General features: G+C 32.8%; 1 protein-coding gene across 1 annotated transcript in view; it reads left to right on the forward strand.

Annotated features, from left to right (window-relative positions):
- The window catches only part of LOC145185895 (uncharacterized), a 62,550-nt gene that overhangs the window by 17,549 nt on the left and 18,496 nt on the right, over positions 1-26,505 (forward strand). Inside the window, exons 16-18 of the mRNA XM_090098705.1 lie at positions 4,324-4,379; positions 9,468-9,524; positions 11,668-11,713. Coding sequence (XP_089954831.1) covers positions 4,324-4,379; positions 9,468-9,524; positions 11,668-11,713 — 159 coding nt within the window. The remainder of the gene's footprint in view (positions 1-4,323; positions 4,380-9,467; positions 9,525-11,667; positions 11,714-26,505) is intronic.

Genomic DNA, 26,505 nt, shown 5'->3' on the forward strand with positions numbered 1-26,505 from the left:
GTTGGTGGCAAATGTTTTGTCCAATACTGTATATCTATTAGTATATACAATTTATTTTTAAGCTTTCATAACATTATGACAAAAGATAGCATTAAAAAAGTAATTTTCAAATGTGATTATATAAAATTTTTATTATTTTTTTTGTTTCCAAAACATTAGAAGATATTGGGAAGCAAAAGCAGTAAGAGATAATTGGAATCCCAATAATATGATCCAAGCTGCTCATTACGTTTTTACAAAAACTTTATCTGAAAGTAAAGCTGTTTAAGAAATTTAAAATCAGACGTTGAACATTAAAAGGTGAATTAAAGAAGCTCAGTAATCACAAAATTGGTGAAACAAATTGCAATGAATTCTACTTTGCAACAGTTTCATGAAAGTGTTTTTCATTTTAGAAGAAAAAAAACTATTGCTTAGTTTCTTCAAAAATAGGAAATGGGTTGAGTCCTATTAAACTAAGAACGCTAACATTCAAAAATGATCTGAAGCTTATAAGTTTCCACATTTATGTACTGGTTGTACAAAACTTTGGGCAACAAATAATAGTGCTGGTATTGATTGGTTTAGAACTTTTTTAGAGCATCATGCAGAGATTGTTAAAAGAAAATAAGAGGCAATGTTAGTTGGTCAAATATCAGCATTTAATCAAGATAATGCGAATGTACTAATAAAAATCTGCATAGTCTTTTGAGAAAAGTTTCAATAGAAATAAAAAACCCATTCCTGAATAATTAACATCAACCAAATCTCAAAAGAAAAGTTGTGAAGTTAATAAAAATGCATTTTAAAATCTTTTACTTGTTCGATATTTTACAGTTTTTAAGAATAGTTACTTCATATATTAATCTTGTGTTCTGAAATACCTCCGCCATAGTTATGCAGCACATAAAATAAATATTTAATCAATTTTTTCAAATTTTTTGTGTTTTTTTTGAAAATCAAATTCTATACCTCTTAAAAAATCACCCTTTACAAGAATATTATTTGAAAATTTTTTCATGCACAAAAGGTATTATTTGATTCTTTACAATTATAAATGTACTTAGCTATCTAGAAAGTTCTAAAAAGCACTCCCAAACCATCAAGCCGTTGCCATCCCCATGTTTTTACAGTTCCAATAGTGTACATCGGTTCTAATCTTTAGCCAACTGGCGTTCTCACATTTCGTTTGCTGTCTGAATCTTTCAATAAAAACTTTCATTAAGCCCTCCATGATAATCCTCTTCTTTTCCAGCATTATAATTGTCAATTACTTTTCGTTTGAAAACATTCTTATCTTAATTTCGTGCCAGTGCTAATAGTTTATCGGTATTTAGGCTACAGTTCTCTTCGTTTTGAAATGTTGCTATTTTAGTATCGTTTTGTATTTATTTAAAAAATCAGCTAAAACAGTTAAGTGAGAAAAAAACAAGAATATGCTCCACATTTATTAGCAAAATGTATAGTTAACAAACGTTTGGAAGTTTAAACTGTTTAATGATTTTTTTTGTATTTAATAAAAATATTTGTTATTTAAATGCAGTTAACCTGGGTGAAAAAATAAAAAGGAAAAATCGGGCCAAAAATTAGTAAGAAATGATATATACATATTTTACACTAAATCTACGATAAAGTTATTCGAAATTTTTTAAAAAAATTGTAAATAGGTTATTTTTACCAATTGAAGGGTCTTTTTTAATTACCTAAGGCGACATTTTTAAAACTTCTATACGATGGCTCAAATTACAAATTGACAAATTGCACTTTTGACCAAAAATCATGTTTTGATGTCGTGGAACAGGCGGGGTGGTCACCTACAGTATACTAATTAAATAACAGCTAGTTTTCAAAATTACCGAGAAATCCGTATGCAAGTAAATCAGGCAACTCCCATATTTTTATATCTTTTAATTTTCAAATGGGCCAACTCCAAAAAGGTTTTATATATACAAAAATACAAATATGTAAAAAAAATAGGTTTATGGTCAAGATATTTTTTCATGCTTTTCTGTTAACTCCGTCTGCAAATAAAAAAGCACGAAATAGGACTTTGGAATTGGATATAAATATTTTATTTTTTGATAAGTTTTTTCGCCTTTCTGTAAAATTGCATAAAATAAAGTTAGCGGTATAATAGACTAAACTATCGTATTTAAAAATAGTTTTTGAGAAATTTTGTCAAATTTTAGCTAAGTATTAATTTGGAGTCCACCTGCGTAAATAAAATTTAATTAAGTTTTATTTACGTAAAATTTAAAAACGTTTAGCCTTGTGAAGAAAGAAAGTACCCGAAATGGACTTCAAAGCCTCTGCCAAAGCTTACAAAGAAGAGCGAAATAACATTTTCCAGGTACAAACCTTTCCTATTCTCTACAATGAGGTAAAAAAAGTTGTGGATTCAAGGATGGAGGCTGACCTTTCAGAATGTAGAGGTGTAGCAATTATAACAGGCATGTTGTGACTGCTACACCTTAGACTAGCCGCAACAATAACTTAGACTAGCCGCGACAATAACTCCTACATCTCAACAACCTTGCTCTATATTGAAAAGGGTTTCAATAAGAAGAATGTTATTGCTAGTTGTGCTCCATTCAAGAGAAGCCTCAAAAATGTTTTGATTTTAAAAGATAAAATCATTCAAGCGATTTCTGTTTTTCGTTCAGATGAAGCAAGAGTTGAAATAAATTGGTTCAGGTGCAAATGTCAAAGATTCAAATCTGCATTAATCATCAACTCAATTTGATTTTGTCCTCGGTGGTGGGGTCTAACAAAACATCTACATTTGTGCAAGTTTTAAGTTTTTCAAAATCTTGTTAACACATGTCGACCACAGTCCACTAACATTAGAAACAATTCATCGTCACGGTAAGAAATTGGGGATTTTGTAACTGAACCAATCACCCTTGTTTCAATAAAATGGAACTCAAATGCCTTTATAGTGAAGTCCATACTTACTTTCCGAGTTATTCTGGAAGCCATTAAATAAGAATATCTGACCTCTTCACTTTGCTACGGAAATCCTGATGATTTTGAAACATTGTTTTGAAACAAACTCGTTTTACCATCACGAGAAGAAATTCAAAATGTTTCAAGGCTTCTTTCATCCAACTTTCTGACTGTTTTAATAGTGATTTCTCAGTTGTACAACCCAGCTGCATTTTTGAAATTTTCCAAGAAACACACTCAGTAAAGACATTTTTACACCTACAGAAATAACTTTTTCTTTGTATTCACAGGAACAGACTTTTTACGGAAGTCATTTTTTGCGTATTTGAAACTTTTACTTAAAATTTTTACGGCTAGCAATATTTCTCCGATTTTAAAAAAGTTTTAACTTCTAAGTCAAAAATCGTTATTTATTACGGTCTATAAAAGTTTATTAAATTTGTCTCTAGTATTTAAACTAATGGGTTGCTAAACTATGCATTAATGTGAGTTTCCACTCATCCGTTTTTGATACGGGAAAGGGAAAGGGATGGGAAAATTAATCACGTGAGCGTGCGCAGTTTGTAATTTAATTTTGAAAATTAATCACTGCGCAAACCCCTTTCCCTTTCCCGTAGCAAAAACGGATGAGTGGAAACTCACCATTAGTTTCAGAAAATTAGCAACTAACATGTAAAATAAAGTTAGATTGTAATTCAAACAATAACATGATTATTTTGTCAACTTAAAACTTAAAATGATAAAAAAAAAATCACTGAATCGATAATATAATCGATATTTTAGGGCAAGGATTTTGTAATTTTTTGAAAAAATCTTATTTTGATTAGATAGTATGATAATTTAGTTCTAGAAATATCATAGGTTTATTGCTCACACCTAAAAGAATTTCAAGAAAATATCACTTTTCTTAAAACGATACTAACGGCGGTATAAGCCTCATAAGCGTCCAATATCGCCACTCATACTTTTTTTATAATTCGTTATTCATAACGCAGATTATGTTATAGAAACGAATGATTCATAAAATCAAATTGTTTGTTTAACTTTTTATTACAAATCTAACTGTTTAGTCACTTTCGTTACTTGATGTACACTCTACTTTGCACAAAGTGGACTGGCCAATTTTTATGATGCTTCTTGTGTCACAGTGCTCATGGAACCAAGTTTTTGCATTCGACGCATTGAATCCAATCATCTTTTTTTTCGTTTATCGTTGTAAAAGAGTTCGCAATCACCAAAAAACGTATCTTCGTCATTTTTTTCAAATTACGTTTTGTTGCCATTTTTGTCTGACTTGGCCTGGGTGTTTCAGTTATTTTATCCGCAACTAAATTTCGATCGACAACAACAGCTCAAACATTTAATGAATTTTTAGTTTTTACTTTTCTAATTATTTAGGCGATGGAATTATTGAACGGATACTACATGCAGGGTCTGAAGATCCAGGTTCCAAAGTACTAAACTTGTCAACATCAGCATTTTTGACGTTTATGCGGTTAGAAATTTCACTGGGCGCAAAAGCTACTTGGAGGATAATATTAGGGTTGAAAGGATAGATTCCTGTTGATCTAAATCCTGATATGGCATTTGCTGGTGTAGCGGTACGCAACCGTGCTTCAGTAAATAATAGCGGAAATTGCAGTTTTGACAGTGTTTGTCCGGAAAGTTTCTTCGGAAATTATCAATGGAAACATTTCAGTAAGTTTTTAATGGTTTGAAAACGCTTTTGTCGAGAGGTTGACGTTCGTGATTACAATGCGCTGGAAGACAAATCATATGGATGTTTAACTTTTCGGCTTCCTCTATTACAGCAATATCCAAATGACTACGATGTCTGTCGATGACCATCAAAGCTTTTCCTGGTAATCCGTGCTGGTTAAAATGACGCAAAAAAATACAAAATTCTTTCTTAGTTATATATCCTTTTGGAGTCATACGAAAATTACTTCCAGGTGGCAAGTTATCCCCGTACACATGTTTCGAATTTTTTCCTTTATACAAAATCGCAGGTGGAAAATATCATGCAGGTGCTAAAAGAACTGCGTATGATATTTTGAAGTCAATTTAAAAAGTTTTTTTGAAGTCAGTTTTAAAATTTTGGTTATATGTGGTAAAGCGATGACTGTCAGGACTTCAAAGCTTATTAGAGCACTCAAAGGCAAATTTCAGCGCAATCCAATCCGATTCATGAGGAAGATGACCAAGGAACACTCTGTGAGTGAGCACACAATCAGAAATTTTTTTATTTATGACTTGAAGGCCAAGTCTAGCTCTAGATCCAAAAGTCACCTTATTAATGAAGAAGTCTTGGATAAAAGAGTTGAGAGAAGTGAGAGACTTTAGTCCATCTTTATAAAAGGTCAACTAATAATTCTGTTCTCATATGAAAAACTTTTCACAGCGAGTTCTGTATCAAATTGCAGGAAGATGTTCCAGAATCCATAAGGATGGAGTTGACGACAAAACATCCTGCTTCTGTGATGATGTTGGGAGTAGGAAGACCACGTTCTCTATGGATTAACTCTAACTTCAAAAAAAGAATGGGACTCCCGCCCATTTAGCCCGAATGACCCAGGAGTGTCTCGAAAAAAACATACCGGATTTTTAAAAAGAAGGTTCTGTGGTCATAAAGCTTCCAAGGTTTAAACCCTCATGGCTACAGTATATGGGCATATATAGAGTCAAAGGTCTGTGCATCTCCCAACAACAGTTTTGCAGCTCTGAAAGCCTCTGTCATCAATTAGTGGAATGTCATGCCCAAGGAATATTTTCTTAAGAAATGAAAGAAGTTCAGGCCCAGAAATGAGGCCGGGAGCAAGGCCTTATGTTCACACATAAAGTAACTTATTCAAAATTCATGGAAAAGTAACATAAAATAAGTTAATTTGCCGCAAATTTTACATTGTTTACTTGTTGTTGCGACCTGCCTTTTTCACAAAATATTGCGGAGTTTAAGGGCGCATACTGTAAATAATAATAGTGTGACTTCAAAAATGCAAAATCATCTTTTTCTAATATTTTCATAAGATGATAATGCATATTCAATATCATAAGATAAAAAATACAGCAATTCTTTGTTTGTTTAAGGTTTAAGAGTATCTCTTACCCTTAAATCAAGTTGAAGAGCCTCACCTTTCCCATTCAACTATCTGATACGTCAAAAGGATTTTTTTTTTTTTTTTATTTATGTTTCTTTTTATTTTCTTAGAAAGCGCTTGTGCGCACCAATTCTATTGTAGTTTCACCTTTCTCAAACTAACTGATTATTTGTGTACTTTTTAGAAAGAATAATAAACAAAGATTGGTGGAAGTACGTGACATGTAAAGTCAAAGCTATTCTCTTGATGTAAGTTTCTTATAAACTTACATTTTTTAAAACCTTAGTTGGTAAGTTAATACCTTGTTTAAAAATTTATTGACACAAAGATATCTATTGCTAAAGATATCGTTTTACCCTTTAAAAAATATATTCATATATAGCAATATTTTGTCATTTTTTACAAAATAAATTACATGAAAAAAAGGTAACTTTTAATAAAAGTTATGCAAGTGCAGCGCGATCATATCTTAAAGTAAATTTCATATCATAGGCTTTTGACCAACCAGTTGAGGGCGTGTTTCAGCACGGAGGGTTAACGCAAGAAAACAAGCATCATTAGAGTCATTAAGGGTTCATTATTTTCAATTTTATTCAAGTTTTTTTGTTAGAAGTTATATTTTATCCGAAAATGTGGTCAAATAAAAGTAAAACTACATAACGTAAAATAATTATTCTCCCCTAGTTAGCTTTAATAGAGCAGGTCAACTTTATTTTGAGAAAATGTTAACTATTAAATCATGTTTGTATATATTTTTTAAACAAGCAAGGTCCTTTCGAAACATTTCATTTCTTAAATAATCAGGCGAGTGAGTTAACTTTCACCTTGAAGAAAAGTAAAATAACTTTTAAAATGTTACACTTGTTTATGATCATTTTGTATGTAATAGCTTTGTATTTTAGATTCTATGAAGAAGTATACCATCGTTGCACTGCACCAATTTATTTGTTATATTCTGAAAGGTGCTCCTACCAGAAAAGATGGCGGTGGCCGTTTGGGTAAAGTCATTGAAAAGGGAGATTTTTCCATGAAAAAAAACTTATAATGAATCAGCAACTTTACTGAAGACAAGAAAAAGAAAAATGAATATTTTTACTTTACCAAATATAAAATATTAGAGTTATGTTTAAATTTAAAGGTTTAAAATCGTAAATTGTATGTTCTAATTTGGAAGTGTTTTAGTATTTTCAATATGAACCAAAGTTTAACTCAAAAGGTGCGTAGAAAAGAGATTCAATCTGTACGTCGAATTTAAAAATACACTTTAGGTTCAAACAAGGATTCTAATCGTTCTTCCCCATTTGAGCAAAAGTTTATTTAACATTGTACGTATGTCCGATTATATATTGCACTTTTAAATGAACGCACACGTCCCAGTTGGGAAAGAAGTATTGTTTCAAATAATGGGAGTATCAGCTCAATTTCATTACTTTAGAAGAGATTTTGCTTTTTTCTTCGATATCTTTAATTTTAGATAATAAAATAGTAAAAAAGAAAATAATATCTACAGTAAAAGTGTCGTACTCTGCACAAAAATTTAGCTCATTCGTAGCTTTTATCATTAAAAATTTGCTTTAAACCTCTATTTATACAAACTAACAAATTATTTATTTAGAATATCTAAAAACCTTTTTAATTTTTAAAATCATTTTGCAAATGAAGATGTAATTATTCATGACTGTTTAAAATACAAGCAGTTATCTATGGGTATTTTCTACAACGTTAAAAAAATTAGAATAGCTATATGATATGTATGGAATTGGTACAAAATAACCCCTTTTTTCTTACCTTTTAAAGGACTAATATTCTAAGCTAGTTTAATTAAAAATAAAAGATTTTTTGTACTATTTTGCTTAACAAGAAATATAGCATGTTATGATAAAAGAATGGCAAACACAACATTATTAAAAACACAAAGCATCCGAATAATTTCCGTTTCATGAGGCTAAACTTGAGCAAAAAAAATTTAAGACTTAGTTAAATAAAAGGCTCAATTAAAAAACCCTATTGAAAATTTGATTAGGACACTTATTCTTTTTTTTTTTTTTCAGGCTTCAATAGCGTTTTATTTAATAACGTTTGGAGAGATGTTAGAAGACAAGTCATTGCCAAACAAAACTTTAACTCTTAACTTATCTTTTTAAAGAACGTAAAACTATTGAAATAAACCACTCTCCAAAAAACATTCCATCAAATCACCCTCTTTTAGGGCTGACATTTATGGCTCATTTAGGACCTCCTACACACATAGTTCACCAGAGATTTGTAGCCTTACAAAAAATAACAGGTTGCAAAATTTCACCTACTGCATTACCTATTTTCATTATGGAATTACTTGTCTTAGAAAGGTTTCTTAAATTTGTGGGGTATTTACTGCCTCATTTTACGAAGAATTTTTTTGATCTTGGTTCATCATTTAGATTTTTTTCGTCATAGTTGAATGTATTGCCTTGTGGAACATTTTCTATGGTTTTGGCAAGACATTCAATACATTCTTATTGATTTTCTTCATTACTTCATTACAAATGGCTCGTGACTTTTTTTATGTTTTGCTCAAACTTATTTGTTAGTTCTGGGTGTCTTTGAAAAAATGCCTTGATTAAATCAGGCCCAGGAAAGACTTTATATTCTTTTACTTTTCTACCACAACTATGGAGATGACTGTTCATCGTATGACGTAAGTCTTCTTTACCGATAGAAAATCCAACATGACTTAATGAAATGGTAAATTTGACAAATATAGCCTCATATAGTTTGGAAAAGTGATACGGTTAAATAGGTTTTAAGTCATGTTTTACTTTCAATATGCAATAAATCGTTTTTTCCACTAACTTCATGTTTTACGACATCTTCAAGATTTTTAGACTTTTACCTTCTAAGTTTTATATCTTTCACAGTTGGATAGGTTGTCGTATATATATATGTATTTTTTCTGGTCATAACCTTTTTTTTTTGTAATCGGTTGACTTCTGAAAAACACATTACAAACAATTTGACCTAATCCTCAGTTCACCAAGAAATTAATTAAAACTATAAAAAAAAGTATGAAACAACTCTGCTTATATAAAAATCAGCATGAAGTTTTAGAAAGTATTGCTTTTGGATGACCAAAGTTACTGTAATTTTAACTTAAAAGTACTTTGCTTACATGATCGTTAATCTTTATCTTTTTACATCGAAAATTTCACTTAGCAGACTTAAAACAAACACCATAATAAACACTTTAAGCAGTTTATTTACTTTTGACTTCAATAATGATCTGTTGCACTGATAAAAATTACAAGAAATAACTTTGTTTTTTCTGTTTCTGTGTTTAAAAGAATTAACTCGTGTTGCCAGATATCGCGTTTATAAAACTATTTTATACGAGTTTCGCATTTACACTAGAACAGACCGTCGGGTTCTTATATGTGATTTGCCATTTTCTGTTTAAATTTTTAATAGCTAAAGATGAAAACATCTTTGATATATCGTTGTGCAAAGTTATCACGGTTGTGCAAAGTAAGGCAATTTTACGGTATTAAAATGGCAATCAGTAACTTTATAGTCAACCAACATATTGCTATTAGTCAGTTAGTGATTTGATCAGTTAATTACTGGCAGTTAAAACAAGACCCTCAATTAAAAGCAACATATCAATCAATTTCTTATAAGGAGATATTTTTTACTGTTAATTAGTGTTGGCTCTAGTTGCATCACAGGATTTCGCATCTTGCTTTTGATAATATCTAAATCAAATGAACTTCATTGGTTTTAGCAATCTTAAATATGATCTGTCAAAAGTGATATTCGGCGCTAAATGATTTCTATTGTTATAAAAGTTAAGTTAGTCATCAAAAAGTCATCAGATAGTCATCAGATTTGAATATTAGAAACAATCTTTGCTAATTTTTATCTTTCTTATTGTTTAACTGATCATATTGATCTGAAAATTTTGCTGTTATTTCTTTGAAATTTTATGAATTTTCATACCTATGTATTAACGTAATTTTTTATAATATATATGTCTTTTTTGTCTTCATTTGTATTACGCTGTATGCTTTTTGTTTTCAACATAAGCTGACTAACTTTAACATAATACATAATACTTTTCATATATGAAAACTAGCAACGTAAATTATAATATTAGTTAAATAACCATAATGAAAAATATATTTTTTTTTTTTACTGAATGAAGTTCAATCTTTGTTTTACTATCAAGAAAAAATATTGTGCTAACCTTTTCCTAAGCATTTGTATGCTGTTCTTAATTTCAATCATTCCTAAAGCAATGCTCGCTCATTACAGAAACAGTTATATTGTCCTCTAATTAAGGGATGATACATTTCGAAAACGTTGCTTATAAATAAAAGATAGCTCTAGCATAATTTTTTGTCGAAAAATTATGTTAACAGCGATTTTATATGTTAACGGCGCAAAAGTTTGCGTCTTAAATACTTTTAACCTTTATAAATAGTTAAAATCATTCACTTTAAGAACAGTAATATTTGCGGTGAATAGCACAATATTCGTTATGTTTATCATACAATAGATGTCATATAGAACCTACATCATTCAGAAAATTTTTCAGAACCTTAAACACCGTCTCAATGTCGATGAGTACAACTTCATTCTCAAAGGGAGTATTTTCATAAATTTTTTAATGTGAAAATAAATTTTTTTAAGATTTTTAAATAAACAATACCAAAATAAAATTAAACAACAAAACTTTTAACTAAATTTAGTTTAACTAATATATGAGATATATTATGTAATATAAGTTGTATAAGGTATTTTAAACGCCGTCTCAATGTCGCTGAGTACAACTTTATTCTCATAGGCAGTATTTTCAAAATTTTTTTAATTTAACTAATATATGAGATATATTATGCAATATAAGTTATAAGATATTTTGAAAACGCCGTCTCAATGTCGCTGAGTGCAACTCTAATCTCATAGGGAACATTTTCAAAAATATTTTTTATGTTAAAATAAATATTTTTAAGCAGCAGAGTTATTATAATTTTTTTAAATTTTGTTTATTGATATATCAATAAACAAAATTTAAAAAAATTTCACAAAAAAGTTTTTTATTAATTTTATTTTAACTAATATATGATATTTTATGAGTGTAAGTTATGTAAGGTTTTTTAAAAACACAACCTGCACAAATGAAGGACGGAAACAGGTAGGATCAACGAACTACAATTCTTTGAGGTTCAGTTAATAACTTTGACCGAAAAATGAAATTAAACAAAATAAAGGTTAAAATGTGCATGTCCATAAGTGAGACGTCTTTAAAAAAGACAATATTGGACGCCTTCGGAGCTTTACAAAGATTAAATGATCGATTAAGAGATTTTATATGATGATAATATATAGAGCACTCCTTTAATGAACATAAACAGAAAATCTCAGTACAACATAACTCAAAATTGTAGAGTTTACGACTCCAATATTGATTCTTTATCTCTGTACAATCTTGTGTGACTTTTGTTACGAAACAGAATCGTAACTCTGAAGATGGTAAGCAAATTTAACACCATTAATAATTTGATTAGTTTAACTTTGAAAACTGCTTTAAAATTCAGCTGTGTTTTTGAGTAATCGGTTTTTAAAACTTTGCTAAAACTTTAAGCTTCGTTCAAATTTCTTTTTTTCTTAGGAAACTCTTTGTCTACTTCTGCTTTCTGTGGTGGTATATTCAAAAGGTTTGCGATAAATATTTCTTTCTAAGTTAAAAACTTGATTATTAGGATATATAAACTAAATTTCCTACGTTTTTAACTTTGGCACAAATTGCAGCTTGTATTATAATGGCTCACTCAATACTTTTTCCTTATATCGTATATAACAATTGCAAGTGCAGATTGATATTTTACAGTGCGACATTATTGTATAAATTTGTTTCTGCTAATTATTTTTTGCAAATGCAAATGCTTCAAAGATATAGAAAATGGTTTTTATTCCCAACAAAACTTAATAACAACTGTGAATCTATTAATATTACCTAATTTTATTAAAGAACGGTTGAATTAGTTCATTTTAGCCAGAAAATGTCAATCGTTTTGGAGAAGACCCAGACTTACCCATCACGCAGAATGCAAAAAAATTTTGCATTTCTGTAAAAGCCATATTGTTTAAAAAATTTGCTATAAACGCTGAATAAATGCTGTAAATGAATGTCTTAACCCCAGGGGGCTTACTTAAAATTTTGAGCTTAGAGGTGGGGTACTTAAATGGAAAGGGGTTTGATCGGAGGTGGGGTCTTATTTGTTAAAATAAAATATAAAACAAAAAAAGGTTATTATATCAATCGTTTATGAAGTACAAAAATTATAAAGTCATTAAAACTACTAGGAAATGAGAGTTCTGGGACAAAACCATTTTTTTCGTTTAAAATCCAAAATATTTTTTTTATTCCGCGAGAATTATTTTGTGATTTCTGGGACAAAACTTTTTTTTTGAATAAATGTAGCATTAAACTTTTCATTGCGCGATAAAGTAAAAATTCAAAAAAAAGTTTAAATTGCATGATAAGGTGTAAAAAAAGACATGAAAAATGAAGACTCCACGGGAAGAAACGGCAGGGTCACATTTTGAAAGTTTCGACTTTTTACACTTTCTAGCTTTACTAACCATAATAGCATATTTTGTATTTGAATTCAAATCAAATAAACGATTTGATGCATATTTAAAGTTTTTCTAAATTTTCCTAAAACTTCGAAACTTATAAAGGTTTAAAAGTTTAATAATGATTTATCTCAAAATGAAAAAATGTGACCCTGCCGTTTCTTCCCGTGGAGTCTTCAAATGTTTGAAGGTATTTAATTTTCTTGTACAAGACATCTTGCACGAAATTTTTCGTCTTCTTTTTTTCTTTCGTCTTCTTCTTTTTTCTTTGGATAATAGTTTTTTAAAATTTGTATCTCCCGCCATTTGATTCCTTTATTTTGCAAAATGTAGAGGGTATCTAGAGAGAGTTTTTTTTCGTTTTCATCTCGGAAGACTTTAATTCTCGGAGTTTCAATGGAATTCATTTTTAATGTGCCAAGAATATCTTTAAGTCAAAATTTTCACAAAATTAAATTTAAAAAGGTTTAGAATTAGGCGTAATAATACGCTCGTCCGAGAAGAAGGTAAAAGTTTCCAGATTGACCGACTTGCGCGTCGCCAGAGTTGAGTGTGACGACGAGTCCTCTACCAGCTGCGACGCCGGGCATGGAGTCTGCTTCTGAAAAATTTCTGTAAAACAAAATGGTTGTGGTAGAGCCAATAGAGGCGGTAGATTGGTACAGCAGTCCCGTTGATTTGTTGTTAAACGAGGTAAGTTTGATCCATTCCACGAAGACAAGTAAAAGTCTTCCAGTCCAGACGAGGAAAAGATGCATTTGCTGTCGCCGTCGTAACCAGGGAAAGTGTTGTAATTGTTTGCACTGTAAGAGGATCATGGACTGAGGACATTGCCGTTGCCTGGAGGTAAATTTCCGTCGTACATTCTGACTCTAGACTCCCACCAGTTTCTAGAGGCCCCAATGATGTGCGCCCTGATGTATTTCAGAAAAACACTATTTCCTTTTCCTGTGGTGTTCAGCAAAACATATTCGTTTCCGTAAGTTCTGTTGAGATATCTGAACGTCCTCGAGTACAATTTAACGGAGGAGAGAAGAGGAGGGATGGAGGTGAATGTGGAAATAAAGGGCTGAATCCAGTAGATGATTGCCGCAGCATTATTATTGACCAGTTGGATGGTCAAGTTTGTTGTAAATGGTAAGTCGAGCGTAAAATATCCTCCCAAGGAAGTGGTGCTGAAAATGTTGCATCCTTGTAAAGAATTGGCATAAAACGATACTCCGAGAGAGGAAAAGAGCAAGTCGCAAGCAAGGGCAGCGGTGTCCGTTCCTATTCCTTCAGTGGTTGTTGAATAATTCCCTATTGTAATTTCTCTGTCTACCAATATTCTGATAAAAACATTTCCGGGACGTTTGTTCCGGTTCCACTCATGGCCAGCCATAACCTTCTCAGAACTCCAGGACCGTCTATGTAGCTAAAGACTGGTGCAGTGGTCGATCCTGTTACAATTTGCGACTTTAACCCCAAGGATGAAAAGCTTAAATTTGGAACAAGTCCTAAAAAGTTGGATTTTTGTGACAAAACGTCCGCTTAACTTTTTGTCGCAGCGTCTTGCGCGTTTGACGGATCAAGCACATTGATTAATTTATGGGAATTTAAATCCAAGTCCGCGGTGCCCACTGTAGTTCCGCCTGAAGCATGCGTGTCCACATAATTTTTTGTGGCGGCGTCAGAGGCTGAAGTGGGCTCGGCCAAATTTGTCAATTTGTGCGATGTCATGTTAATGTCTGAGTAATTGATACTTGAATAAGCCACTCGAGTGTCCACGTACCCTTTTGTGGCGGCGTTGTGAGAAGTGGTCCAATTAGAGACGTTGAGCAATTTGTACGAATTTAAATCCAAGTCCCCAGTGATCGTGCTCGATCCGTCCGTTTTGATGCGCATGCTCGAGCTGACGTTGACTAATTTTTTGTAGCGGCGTCATGAAGATTTGTCGGTTCATTCAAATTGATCGCTTTGTAAAAATTTAAATCCAAGTCCGCAGCTCCAATCACCGTGCCAGTTCCTCCCGACGAATGCGTGTCCACGTAATTTTTTGTGGCGGCGTCGTGTGAGTTGGTTGGTTCTGCCAGGTTGATGATTTTGTTTGAAATCAATGTCTGCAGTGATGGTGCTGGATCCGTTGCTTGCTGAGTCTGTTGAAATATTGTGGAAATAAACGCTGAACTCGCTTCTATTGAATATATCAATCATTTTTAAATGGACAAAATTTTTTAAATTCGATTGCGATCACCAAAGGGTGTTGAAGACGTCTTGAAAGCTGTTTCCTTCTTCACATTTTTTCAAGACGTAAAGACACAAGTGACCACAGTAAGACGTGTTTCCAAATTGAACCCTTTCGCTGTTGTAAAAGACGGGACTTTTTAAATATTCGACGAGCTCGACGAGAGGAGGTTGGGCGTTAGAGTCAAAGCTAAACTTTTCATCCCCGTCTTTGTACCAACACACCCAATGAAATCCTTCTGTGCTTGAATCCCCCGTGTTGACAATTCCGCATTCTTTTTTCATTGCCTTTTTTTGGCAATTCGTCTCTGACAAAAACTCCTCTAAAGTTTTTTAATTTCAGTTTTTTTGCTGCTTTTATCAATTGAAGATTTGTTAAAGCCTCGTTTGGCAAAATAATTCCTTCCACATTAATCCTTTTGTTACTCATTTTTTTAATTTTTAAAGTATTTTTAAAATCCATTGTTACTCTTTTTTTTTTACTTTGTTAAACTTTTTAAAATCCTTTGGACTCTGGGTCTGGGGTTTGCTCTGCCTCCTGCTCTGCCTACTGCTCTGCCTCTAGGATTTGTTCTTGTAAAGTTTTTAAATCCGTTTGTGGATCCGTGTCTTCTGGACCGAAAAATTTCCAGTAGTTGATCAAGTTAAATCTGTTTTTGTAATGGCCAACGTGTGAATTTCATATTCCAAAATGATTCTTTTGTCGTCGGCGGCGCTGAGAGAGACTTTGTTAATTTCTTCCGTGTAAATTTCGTGTAAATGGAATCTAATCACGCTCATTTTACTTACATTTTCTTTTTTAGTTTTGAGACAGTCTTTGTAATCGTCGTGGGTGATGTATTTTTTAACCACATTTTTTTTCAACCTTTTGCATTTTTTGTGCTCTTCTTTATGGATTTTCTAAGAGTACAACTTCGACCGCAGACCGACAAACTCTTCAATCTGTTTTCCTCCGGTTTCGTCTTTGAACATCCTAATGACTTTTTTGTTTGCGCCAACTTTGAACCCAACGCTTTGAATGGCGGGATGGTTTTTGTCAAATTCGCTCGTGTCAAATTTGCTTTCCACATCCTCGCGAATGTCTTTATAAAAATCTTCCGTTTTTATTTCATAAATCAACGAGTCCGTGTCTGTCATCAACAATTTTGCTCGATCTGAATACATTTTTTTGATGTAATCGTAATGAAATTCAAACATCAAAGTTTTACTCAAATCCAAGATGGACATTCCCAAATAAATCGGTTTGTTGTAAAACAACTTTGTTCTTTTCATGTGAACGGCGATTAAGTTTTCATCGAAAATCGTGTGTCGGACGTAATTTGGTTTGGGCTACAATTTCGATGTTTCTTCTCTTTTTGTCACCAGTCTCACGTCCACTCGCTTTTCAATGTTTTCCATGGTTTTTCCAAACACCGAATTGTTCATCAGCTTGAAAAAATCCTTCTCAAAGTCGTTTGTGGCTTTTGTTCTCAAATTGATGTTGAGGTCAACGTATTTTTTTAACCAATCCCGCTTGTCAAATTTTATTCCTCTGTGTACCTTTGAAATTTTCATTCCCAATCGTTCATACAATTTAAGGTTTTCGCGGTGAAGGACATAATTCTTTTTGTCGTTTAAATTTGGAATGAGTTTTTCCACTTTTTTAATGGTCATTCTTTCCGGAGCCAAAGGGTAATTGTTGTGTTCGTCGTGAAGACTTTCTGGATAATCCAAATCGACTTCCAAAATGCAAGGCATCGATTTCCAATGTAAAAGTTCGTCTTCAGTCATCCATTCGAAACCGTGAATGGGATGAGGTTTGCTCATTGCCCATCCGTACAAGTTGTTGGCGTCCAAGTATTGAATGAAGGACGATTCTTTGCTCCGATCAATAGAATCTCCCATGTATTTGTTGTTTAATTTTCCAAGTTGGTTTGAAATCATGCTGATTCCTCCGCGGTTTCCTTTTTGAAACATAAGCAGCATGTAAGGATCGCCAAACAACTCCAATTTTATTTTTGTCATTTTCAAACAAGCGTTCCAAGCCAATCCTGGGGATGTGTAATACCAAGCGGGGTCGAGTTTGTAATTTTTTACGCAAACGTCCCTGAAATTTTCAAAGACATCCGCCAGCATCAAAACGTCTGATACGTTGTACAAATCGTGATAATCTCTGAACGTTTTGCAACCAAATTCTTTCCAAACCGTTTTGGCGTGCAAATAATTTTCGTCACTTATTCCATCGTCGTTCAATTTGGAAAAGAACGATTCTTTGGGAGGTAATTGCGTTTCAGAAAACTTTTTGATCGAGTCCATCCAATCGTAAGGGTAAACTCCTTTTATAAGCAATAAATCAAACTTTTCTCCGAAATAATATTTAGCAATGTTTTTGCACTGGTCTTTGGTAAGATTTTTTGATAGAGATTCCAAACTGGAAGCCATGAATTTGAAACTGTCGATAAATCTCAACTCTTTTTTAATTTCAAAAATCTTTCACTCTTTTTCAAATTCTCCCACTTTGATTTCTTTTGTGAAACTTATGTATTTTTCTTCGTTGTTTGGAATGCAGCTTAATTTTCCGCCAGACAATTTCTTGATAAACAAGTGGCTGTCGTAACCTGACAAATTGTGAAACACAACAGGGAAGAATTTTGAAATTTTGTATTTTGTGTTGCAAGTGTTGTGTGCAGCTCCTCGATACTTTCCAGTCAAATGGCAGTGATCGCGCACTTTGTCATTTCCGAGACTTTCCAAATGTGACACACGGTTGCAGAATTGAAATTTTTTTTATCTTCGAATGTCACGATCATCTCTTTTTTGCATTTTGTCATTTCACAAATTTTAGTAATGTCTTTTTCGAACATCTCCACAAATATTTTTGCAACATCGTTCGTTTCTCTCGTCGCGATAAACGTCCCCGGATTTCCTTTGTAAACGGTTTCGTCGAAGCATTTGATGAAATAGCAGAACGAACTCGGAGTGTGTTTTTGGTACTGTTTTGTGTAAGACTGCTTTGGGTCGGGGACGCAAGTGTTGATTGGCGTGATGAAACTTTCAAAGTCTGCGTAAATGATAAAAGGAACTCTCATCGACCTTTCTTTTTGTTCAAATTTCATGAAAGAATTTTTTTCGGGAAGTTCGATTCTTACTGAGCTGTTCTCTTTGCAATAAGTTGAATGTTTGGAAAGATCTTCGTCAATGTTCATCCCTTGCAAACAATTTCTGCAAAAATATTTTTTGCTATGATGTGTGGATGATTGTGAGGAGATCAATCGACTTAGACTTTTGATCAAACAATAATGATTTGTTTTTTCGTCTGAAATGAGCAGCAAATCTATTTCATGTTTTCTGTTGAAACATTTGGATATTTTCAAAGGGTAAATGGATTTATTTTCGTAACCGAAAACATTCACGCTGATTTCTGGATAGTTTTTTTCAAATTCTTTGATTTGATCAAGTTTGACTGAAAATTCAATCCCTTCCCAATTCAACTCTTTCGATTTTTCAATCAAGTCTTTGTCAATTCTTTCACCGTGTTTCTCTTTCATGTTCAAAAACCTTGAGACGCACCATTTAAAACATTCGTTGTCTTCGTTGACCATATTGATGATTGCTTTTTTGCTCGCCAGAAAATCATCAAGAGGAATGTACGACCGAGCTCTGATTGGATTGTAATCAATCAAGTTAATGTCCATTTTCAAGATGTCAGACACTCTGCAATTCGAGCCCATTTTGTTGTACTAGGTTATGTTTTCCAGGATTTCCTCTTTTGCTTTTTCGTAAAATTCTCGCAAATCCGTCGACTCCAAAACAATAATAGAACGTGACGAAAAAGGAACAGTTCGAAACACTTCCTCTCCAGTTGTAATGCTCACACTCGTCATCTTGCAAGTCAAAACAATGTACGCTTTTTTATTTTTATTTTCTTGAAGAATTTTCATCGCACCGTCTTTTGCCGAATCTAAAAAGGCAGAAATGTCATGATGATTTCCTTCGACTTGATGAGAAAATTGTTTGGCAACATGTCTCAACGCGTGATTGGTCAATTGAAAATGAATACGGGGTCTGACAGGACTCGGCGCAGGAACCGGTCTTTGGACAACATTTCTTACAGCTGTTGTCAACCGTGAAAATAATCCAGGAAGCGACGCGGGAACCGGGTTTTGATAATCTGACTAGGAGCAGGAACCAGTCTGTTGAATATAATCGACTTTATTCTTTTATCGACTCCGTCTCTTGCATCTCTCATTGTTTTCTTCACCGCCTCTGGGACGTACGGATCAATTGATTCAAGCACACTGTTAAAACTGTTGACAACCAGATTTTTTACAGCCGTCGTCAATCTTGAAAACAGTCCAGGAGACGAGTCTGTAACAGGAGCGTCAATGAGGTGACGCGATGGCTCTGGAACATATCTCGGCGCGATGACAGGACTTTGAGCAATATGACGCGGAGCAGGAATCGATCTTGCAGCAGTCGTTGGTCTTCGACGTGTAACAGGTTGAGTACCAATAACAGGCCTCGTGTTTTTTATTGCTTTAACGAGCTCAACCCTGGTCATTTTTGTATAACCTTTTATCGCCCGGTCTTTGGCTTCACTTCGCAATTTTGTTAAAGATTTTTTTTTTTTTTTTTTTTTTTTATACAGCTTCAATAAATTTACACATCGTTACATTAAAGCTACATGACATCATGTAATGCAACGTAAATAAAAAGAAGAATATAAAACGATATTACCTCGTATAACATCATAATAAAACGTGGTTTAACAAGTATATTTAAGTATAATGTAAATTAGTAGAGCTTCTTATCATAAAGACTATCAGTATTTTTTAAAAATAATAGAATAAAAATAAGAAAAAGATAAAAAGACAAGAAATTTTCTTGTTACTTCAAATATATATATATATATATATATATATATATATATATATATATATATATATATATATATATATATATATATATATATATATATATATATATATATATATATATATATATATATATGTATATATATATATATATATATATGTTGTTGTAAAGGAAATCTCGTAGAAGTCTATGAAGACTTATCATGGAGTACCTTTTCAAATTATTAAATAAAGTCTATTTCATATTTATATATAGTCAAAATACAGTCAGTAATACACATAAATATTTCAGTATAGATTCTGTTATAAAGTTTAATACATATCAATATAATTGTTGATATTAAGTATGGTGTGTTTTATTTTATTTTTTAAGTTGGCAGGATTATTTAATACTTTAAGTTCTATATTTTTTGATATTATTTTGTTATACAGGTACGGACCCCCGGTAGGAAATAGAAAACCGTGAGAACTTTGTTGTTCTTTTAGGCAGTGTGAAAATGCCTGTTGCTCTTGTTATATATCTATTAGAGTTAACTTGAAAGAAGTTATTTTAAAAATGAGATGGGACTAGTCCTAGTTTGTATTTTAGCATAAATAGTACATTTTGGTAGATGTTGATTTGGTAGACATTTAGTGCATTTAAGGTTTTTTGTAAGGGTTCAGCATGGGTAAGTTTATCTTTATCATAAATTAGTCTTGATGCATGTTTTTGACTTATATAAATAGTGCTCATTTTGGATTTGTGTGTACTTGCCCATGTAATATTAGCGTACGTAAGATAACTTTGGATGTAAGAAAAATAAAGGGATTTAAGGTTATGTTGGGATAACATAGGTTTAACTTTGTAGAGTATCCCAATATTTTTCGAAACTTTGGTGTTTATTGTGCTTATATGGGCTCTCCAAGATATATTTTCGTCTATAAGGATCCCAAGAAATTTAGTTGTTTCTGTTCTTACAATGTTTACCTTATCTATTTTTAGTGAGGGAAGGATAGTAGCTATATTATTTTTTTGTTTTTTGGAATGAAACAATATGTATTTTGTTTTTTCTGTGTTTAGTGATAACTTATTCAATTTTAATCATATATTTAATCTTTTAAGCTCTTTGTTCATACATTTGTAAAGGTCTTAATAAAATAAGTTTTTGTCATCGGCAAACATAATTACATCAAGTTTATCCAAGGCTTTTGTAAGGTCATTTATGTATAGAAGAAACAAAAGAGGTCCAAGAATGGAACCTTGGGGGACACCGCACTCAACTCGTAGTAGTTTTGAGTGTTTATAACTATCTGAAAAAACACATTGTTGCCTGTTGCTAAGATAGTTTTTGAACCAGTCAAAGGTTATGTTTTTTATCCCATAGCTTTCCATTTTTTTAAGTAAGATATTATGATTTACAGTATCAAACGCTTTTGACAGGTCTATAAAGATGCCTAGAACATACTGTTTTTTGTAAAAAGAATCAATTATATTGTTAACTAGATCTAGGATTGCGTGTTCAGTTAAATATTGTTTTTAGAAACCGAATTGCTTTTTATTTAGAATTTTATTTTAGATTAAGTACTCATACAATCTGTTATAGATTAATTTTTTGAGAAGCTTAGAAAAGGTAGGGAGTACCGAGATAGGTCTATAGTTATTAATTAAGTATGTTTCACCTGATTTAAATATTGGTACTACTTTAGCTAATTTAAGCTTGTCCGGTACAACTCCTGTTTTAATCGAAGACTTAAAAATTTCATATATAGGTTTATTTATCGTTGTAAAGACATTTGGCACTACCCTACTACAGATATCATCTATACCTGGAGTTTTATTTAATTTTAAGAAATTTAGAGCAACATTAAGTTCTTGATATTTTAGTTCTTTGTAGTTTAGTTCGCTCTGGGTGTCACTTAGGTATGATTTGAATGAGTTATTAGGAGACTTCATTTTCGAGGCAAGATTAGGGCCAATGTTAACAAAAAAATCGTTGAATTTTTCAGCAATCGCATTTTTGTCACTGTTAATGACGATTTCTGCCATTGACAGTGATAAAATGTTTTGTCACTGTCATTGACGATTTCTCTTTAACTTTTTTATCTTTGACAGTTTTGTTTTCCATTTTTATTATGCCAAGAAATTTATTCAACTCAAAATCAATTTTTTTGTTTTTTCAAATATTTCAACTTTTTTCATGTTAAAAAATTTTTTTTGGACTTCGTAGTTTTTTTTAATTCTCCGAAAAGAATTAAAATTATTTTTAAGCAGCTGGAGTGCACATTCTCATTTTTTCTGATTTATAAATTTCAAGTAATGTTTCAACCAATAATTTTTGTCTTTGTTGTTCGTTGACGTCTTCTTCTAACAATTTTGTCTTTGTTGTTCGTTGACGTCTTCTTCTAATGAATTTCTTCACCATATTCATCAAATACATGCGCATAACCTGATTCATCAAATTTAATCGTATAATCACTTCCTAAATCATCAGATACAAAAAGTTCCGATTCAGCCGAATGAATTTCTTCACCCGATTCATCAAATATACGCGCTTGGCCTGATTCATCAAATTCAATCACATTCTTCCTCTCCGTTTCGTTTTCCATTTTTATTATGCCAAGAAATTTATTTAACTCAAAATAAATTTTTTTCATGGTTATTCGACTTTGTTGTTTTTGCGGTTTTCGAGTTTTTCAGAATTTAAAATTTCAATCTTGGTTCCATTCTCCACTTTTCCATCTCGTCCCTGCAAATATCTCCATCCGTGTCCCGTTTTTTTCATCGCTTTGTAAAGGGATTCGTATTCAATAACCTCCCCAGTTTCGATGTTGGTTGTTTTGACAGTCACAGGTTTTTTTCGAATTGAACCAAGTCTCTCGTACTTTGGGTCGATCGGTTTTTTCACCTTTTCCTGTTTCACTTTTTCCGTTTTCACCTTTTCATTTTTAACTTCCTTTTTTGGCCGACCTACAGGTCTGTCTTCTTTTGCACCTTCCAAAGCAAATCTTTGCTGATCAGATTGTTCTCAACCGCAATCATCATCAAAGTCAACAAATTGTTTGAAGTTTTTGTGACTCCATTTTCCCTCAGCAATTTCTTCAGATAATTTTTTGTGAATCTCGTGTTTTTATTTTTGAAAAGAAAAAAATTTTGTTTAATTCATTTCTGTCAAGGTTTATTCTTAAAGAATCTAACAACCACCATTCATATTGGTTCCGTCTGAAACAAATTTAATCATTTTGTCAGAAATGATCACTGTGAATATAACGGTGCCATCTGGCGTTGCTGTTCGCAATTTAAGGTTTAAAACCAATTCAGCCGTTTCAGAAACAACTCTTTCTTTTGCTTGCTGATATCGACAAAGAACAATGGAAACAAATTTTTATATTCAAGCAGGGACAAACTAGATTGACAAACAAGTTCGTTTGTGCCGTAATATTTTTCATCAAAAGAGAACGCGTCAGAATGAGCCTTGACAATTTTCTTTTCTCCAAAATTCAAGTCGTAATTGTAATTTGGATATTTTATCCCATTGACAGTCACGTAAAAATTGTTAAGATCGCAATGATCGAATATGGCTGGATTTGCAGTTTGACAGGAAGGTCTGTTTGTTTGAATTCCGAATATGATATATCTAGGAACGCTTTTGTCTGTGATTCTTCCGAGAGTCCAAGTAAATTCTGTAAGACCAGCTGGAATGGCTTGCCTTTCGATTTTGTTTGCCTTACATGCCACTGGAACGGAAATTTTCTTCGTCATGAAATTTGTGAATTCGGCTTTCTTCAAAATATCTAAGTCAATTCTTGGCATAAAAAGTCTGAATTTTTTAATGTCGATCATTCCCGCAGCAACAGTTCCAGCTTTATAAATGGCGTCGTCATATTCGTTCTTTGTAAAGGTGATAGTGTGTCTGAATCCATAAACAACTTTGTCATAAGTTTCACAAAAACCAAAAATGTGTTTTAAAGGTATTCTGAACAAAAAAGATCGAATGGAGTTTGTGTCTGTAAACAAGTGGTCTCGTCTGACGTTGAATCCTAAATTTCCAGTTGCGTTTGAAGTGTCTTTGTACCACATTTTCTTCAAAGCATCTGCAAGCTGAAAACCATAAGGGTATTTCAACAATCCAAGCATGGTTGTTCCTTGACCTAGATACATGACTTTTTCCACTTGTTGTCCTGATAAGTCATAAGTGACGTCGCTGAACAAATACATTATGGCGTTGTTCACCAAGGCAATGTTGTCTGTTGCTGTGTAAGCAGTTCCGTCAGCTTTTTCCAGAACTCCTTCGACGAGGATGTAAGCCTCTAACGGAAGTGTCTGCACAGACTGGCAATCAATCTCAAAAGTGATCGATCCTGAAGAATTTAAATCGAGATTTTTGGGAAGGTACTCGAAAAAATCAATTTTTTCAATGCCAGTGTCATACTCTGGGATTTCGTTAACTCTTAATTTGTCGGTGTTTATCATTTTTTAAATTCGGAAAAAAAAATTTACATCATTTTGATCCGTGAAAAATTCACGAATTAAAAGTCCACTCCCCATTTTGACGAGATCTTGAATTCTGGCTGCATTCTTTTTCGTTATTTTCCTTTTTCCTTGAATGGACGAACCAAACAATTTTTTATGCAGCTCTTCCATCGGATTAATAGGCACATACTGATCTACGTTTGCCGCTTCGTTCACAATCGTATTGATCAATTGGTTTGGATTCACCGTCCCTGTCTTGGCGTAAACTTTTTCAATCGCTTTCTTGCCTTTGTCAATGATGACATCTTTGGCTGTCAAATTGGCGGAAGAGCCCAATTCTTTTACAGCAGACTTGGCTGCTGTGATCGCTTCTCTTCCAATTTCGCTTGCTGCCGCCTTTCTCAATAAATGAAGGGACGATTTTGACGCATTTGAAGCTACCATTCTCCTCAAAAAATTCTTAACCGTTTCCATAATTCCTCCCCCTCTAACGACGTTCTTTTTTATATATCTTCTTTTGTTAACAATGAGCATTTTTAAAATGAGAAAATTTTTTTTAAATTCATTGTATTTTTACGACTCGATGTATTTTTGAATTGACTTGTATTCTTCATTATTAATTACCCCTTGTCTCAGCAACTCATCACAAATCGCGACAGCATCGTTTCTCGATGCGACATTTCCAGCATGCCATGCGGCGATGCTCAAGAATAGTCTTTCCACAAGCGCATTCTGATCGCACGGAAGTATGATCACTCCGCGACCTTTTTTTCCCTTCGTTTTAATTCTATTTCTGTCCCAAATGGGTGCAATGATTGTAACATATTTTTCACTTTTCGAAGCTTTTGGTCTGTTCGGATTTGTATCAGATTCAATCGCCTGAGTGCTAATAAGAACTTTTTTATAATTTTCTAAATCCTCTATTGTGTAAATATTTTTATCAGGTTTGGATCTTGAAATAAGCTCCCAAAGACCTTTTGCTCCCGTATTCTTTTCTCCACCAACAATGACATCGTTTTTATTGATGACAATTTGTTCTTTTCCAATGTACATTTTACCACCTCCTGCGTGAATTCCAAACACTGTCTGAAGTAAATCGTTTGGATGCGTATTTGGACAAATATTCCAAAGCAGTATTTCCAACAATCATTCTTTCAGGAGGCTTTTCAACATTCATTTCTTCAGTAGGCTTTTCAACAGTCTCTAAACTTTTAAAAGGAGTATTGCTTTCTGGATAAGTCAAAGCCAGTGGATTGTTGTCAACCGCTCTGTATGAAATGCTCTTCAGCTCATTTTTCACCTTTTCATTGCTCTCGATCAGAGGCTTAAAAAACTTGCTCAAATCAGTCTGATAATTGGTATATGAAATGTCGGTGTTGATGCTGTCATAACAAAGCTTTTCTCTGTTAGCCATGTAGTTTTTAACAATCTCGTCCCTTTTTTTCGGGTCTTGTATTTTAAAAAAAGACATTTTTAAAATACGTAGAAAAAAAACTTAAACAAAAACTCAAACAAATTTGTGTTTGTGTTTAGTGTCCCTTTTTAAACATGTTAAACGCTTGAATGGCTTCTTCTCTTCCTTTTTGAATTAGCGACTCTTTGGTCAATACGTCAATGCTGCTTTTTGCTTTTATTCGTATCTCCTCTGTCATGGTCTTAAATTTTTGAAGCTCGCTAAGAATTAATTCGTACTCTGAATCGCTCACAAAGCCATCCATGAGCGCTTTAGAAATGTGGTTGCTGATGGTGTTCAATTTGGACTCTGCAAGAATTTTTAATTTTTCGTTCTTTTCAGCCTTCAGCATCAGTTTTTTGTTCTGTTGATTTCTGATAATAGATAAAATCTCCATTCCAATAGTAACACCCTCGCACGCAATTGATACTGGAGCGGCTACGATGGTTGACAAAAGTGCAATTCCTGTTATTCCCAAAGCAATGCACACCGTTTGTAATCCATCATCTGTAAAACGAATAATCTTTGCAGCTCGATGATACTTTTTGCTGAGAGCCATTCTCTTCCCCTTTTCATCCTCCATTTCTTTTTGGATCTCACTTATTTTTTGAAGTCGATAAATGTGTCCTTCATCCGACGGTGCTGTTGGAAGAGTCGGATAAATTTTATCTGTGTTTTTTAATATTTCCATCTTTTTAACAAATTCATGATTTTTTTAAATTCGAATCGATGTGATTAATTTTACACAGTTTTTCGCCTTTTTTGACGGTGACTTCCTGGAGGCTGTAATTGTGTATGGTCATGACGATGTCATCCACAGACTCTGAAAGAATAACATTGTTTTCGTAATAATCCAATTGATCACTGATTTTGTTCATCAAAGTGACGACA

Source organism: Hydra viridissima, unplaced genomic scaffold (genome assembly GCF_058129835.1).
Source record: "Hydra viridissima isolate aposymbiotic clone 2 unplaced genomic scaffold, HvirCarnegie_v1 scaffold_9, whole genome shotgun sequence".
Taxonomy (NCBI): Eukaryota; Metazoa; Cnidaria; class Hydrozoa; order Anthoathecata; family Hydridae; genus Hydra; species Hydra viridissima.